We start from the raw sequence: 1,859 nt of genomic DNA, 5'->3' as shown, positions 1-1,859 counted from the left end.
CACTATCTACGTACCAAGCTAGCAAAGATGGCTCCACCATGTGTGAGAGACAGTGGTCCTATGCATTTAGTCCTGCAAAGTTGCAACCACGTACAGATAGGAACATCCCACCAAGGGAGTTCATGGTCTTGTCCCCTAACGATTTCCTATCTATGATAATTGTGGAAACCAAGATGCAGATTTCCCGCCAGACCTGCCCACTATAAATATATGATCATGGCACAAACCATCGACAGACACACACACACACAGACCGACTTTTTTCTCTGATTATTCCATCTCAGAGTCACAGCCCATCTCCTTGCAACAAAACAAGCAACCATGATCAGCTCCAGGAAGCTAGCTCAGCTTTCCAAGAAGTGGCAGGGCATTGGCGCCATCGGGCGGAGAAGGTTCGCAACATCAGACAAGGATATCCACCCATCATGCAGCTCAGTTGCAGGCAAGGGCCACTTCGTTGTCTACTCTTCCGACGGGAGGCGGTTCGAGATCCCCCTGGTGTGCCTCCGCACAACGGTCTTCGAGGAGCTCCTGAGGATGTCTCAGGAGGAGTTTGGGTTCACAAGCGATGGCAGGATCACTCTGCCTTGTGATACAACAATGATGGAGTATGTGATGTGTTTGCTCAGGAGAGAGGCCTCCCAAGATGTTGAGAGGGCACTCCTCAGTTCCATAGTGACGACTTGCCACCGCCCAAGCAGAGTGATGCAACCAAACAGCGGACTTAACCAGCAATTCTCTGTGCACAGCTCCTGAAAAACGAAGATCTGGCAGCTTCTTTCTTTTTTCACCTTCCATCTTTTTTTCCCGGACGTACTTTTGGAGCACACTTCTGTGCGGCTTTTTTCCAATTGTCCCGTGGATGTACAGATGGATGCATGTAAGAATAATCACATTGTGATTTCGAATACAAGGATCAAGCTTACCACATTGAAACAATATCTAACTACTTTTTTTTTCTCTCATTCTCAAATGCATCTAAATACATACTATCATTTTGTACTACAAGTAACACCAAGAAGACACACGTTTTAGAGCTATACAGCGAATGCAAAAAGGCAAAACAAACGAAAAGAAACTATATTGTTACTACTAGGTTGTAATAACATTATATTATGGGAAGGAGGGAGTACTGTTTTAGAGTCTACAATATTCTTGTATGTATGGATGCCATCAGAGAAGTGAGTTCCAATACCAAATGCTGTATGAAATTGTAAGCAGGAAAAATCAGTACCAAACCAAGTGTTGGCCTATTATTAAGGGGGATCTGTTGCCTCTGTTTAATAATCTTTTTTCTGGGCAGCTTCAGCTTTTTCAGCTGAATTTTGGCACGATAACCCTTCTCCCTAAGAAATTAGAGGCTGTGAGATTGAGCAATTCAGGCCCATCTGTCTTCTGAATGTTAGTTTCAAAATCTTTACCAAGATTGGGACTAATAGGCTCGCAGAGATTGCGCATGCTGTGGTACAGCCTACCCAAACTGCTTTCATGCTGGACAGGAACATCCTTGAAGGGGTTGTGGTCCTTCATGAAACGCTCCATGAGATCCACACGAAAAAACTGGATGGGGTTATTTTCAAAGTGGATTTCGAGAAAGCGTATGACAAAGTCAAATGGCCCTTCCTTCAACATGCCTTGCGTATGAAGGGATTCGATGAAGCTTGGCAACGCCAGGTAGAGTCCTTCACGCAAAAAGGTAGTGTTGGAATTAAAGTGAATGACGATATAGGTCATTATTTCCAGACACACAAAGGCCCGAGGCAAGGTGACCCGATGTCTCCTATTTTGTTCAACATTATGGCGGACATGTTGGCAATTCTTATAGGAAGGGCAAAGGAGGCCGGTCAGGTGGGTGGCTT

The 1,859-nt window shown here is 44.9% G+C and overlaps 1 protein-coding gene across 1 annotated transcript; it reads left to right on the top strand.

Moving 5' to 3' along the window:
• Window positions 1–243: 243 nt before the first annotated feature.
• Window positions 244–930, top strand: LOC123160149 (auxin-responsive protein SAUR36). Its single transcript, XM_044577965.1, has one exon. The coding sequence runs from the start codon at window positions 322–324 to the stop codon at window positions 754–756; it is 435 nt and encodes a 144-aa protein (XP_044433900.1). The 5' UTR covers window positions 244–321; the 3' UTR covers window positions 757–930.
• Window positions 931–1,859: the final 929 nt, after the last annotated feature.

The sequence above is a fragment of the Triticum aestivum genome, chromosome 7B (genome assembly GCF_018294505.1).
Source record: "Triticum aestivum cultivar Chinese Spring chromosome 7B, IWGSC CS RefSeq v2.1, whole genome shotgun sequence".
NCBI classification, from domain to species: domain Eukaryota; kingdom Viridiplantae; phylum Streptophyta; class Magnoliopsida; order Poales; family Poaceae; genus Triticum; species Triticum aestivum.
The sequence above is the reverse complement of the archived record's forward strand: the minus strand, read 5'-3'. Positions and strand labels throughout refer to the sequence as shown.

What these genes read in the sequence shown, in the direction of transcription:
- LOC123160149 (XM_044577965.1), top strand. Translation starts at nt 322, where the DNA reads ATGATCAGCTCCAGGAAGCTAGCTCAGCTTTCCAAGAAGTGGCAGGGC.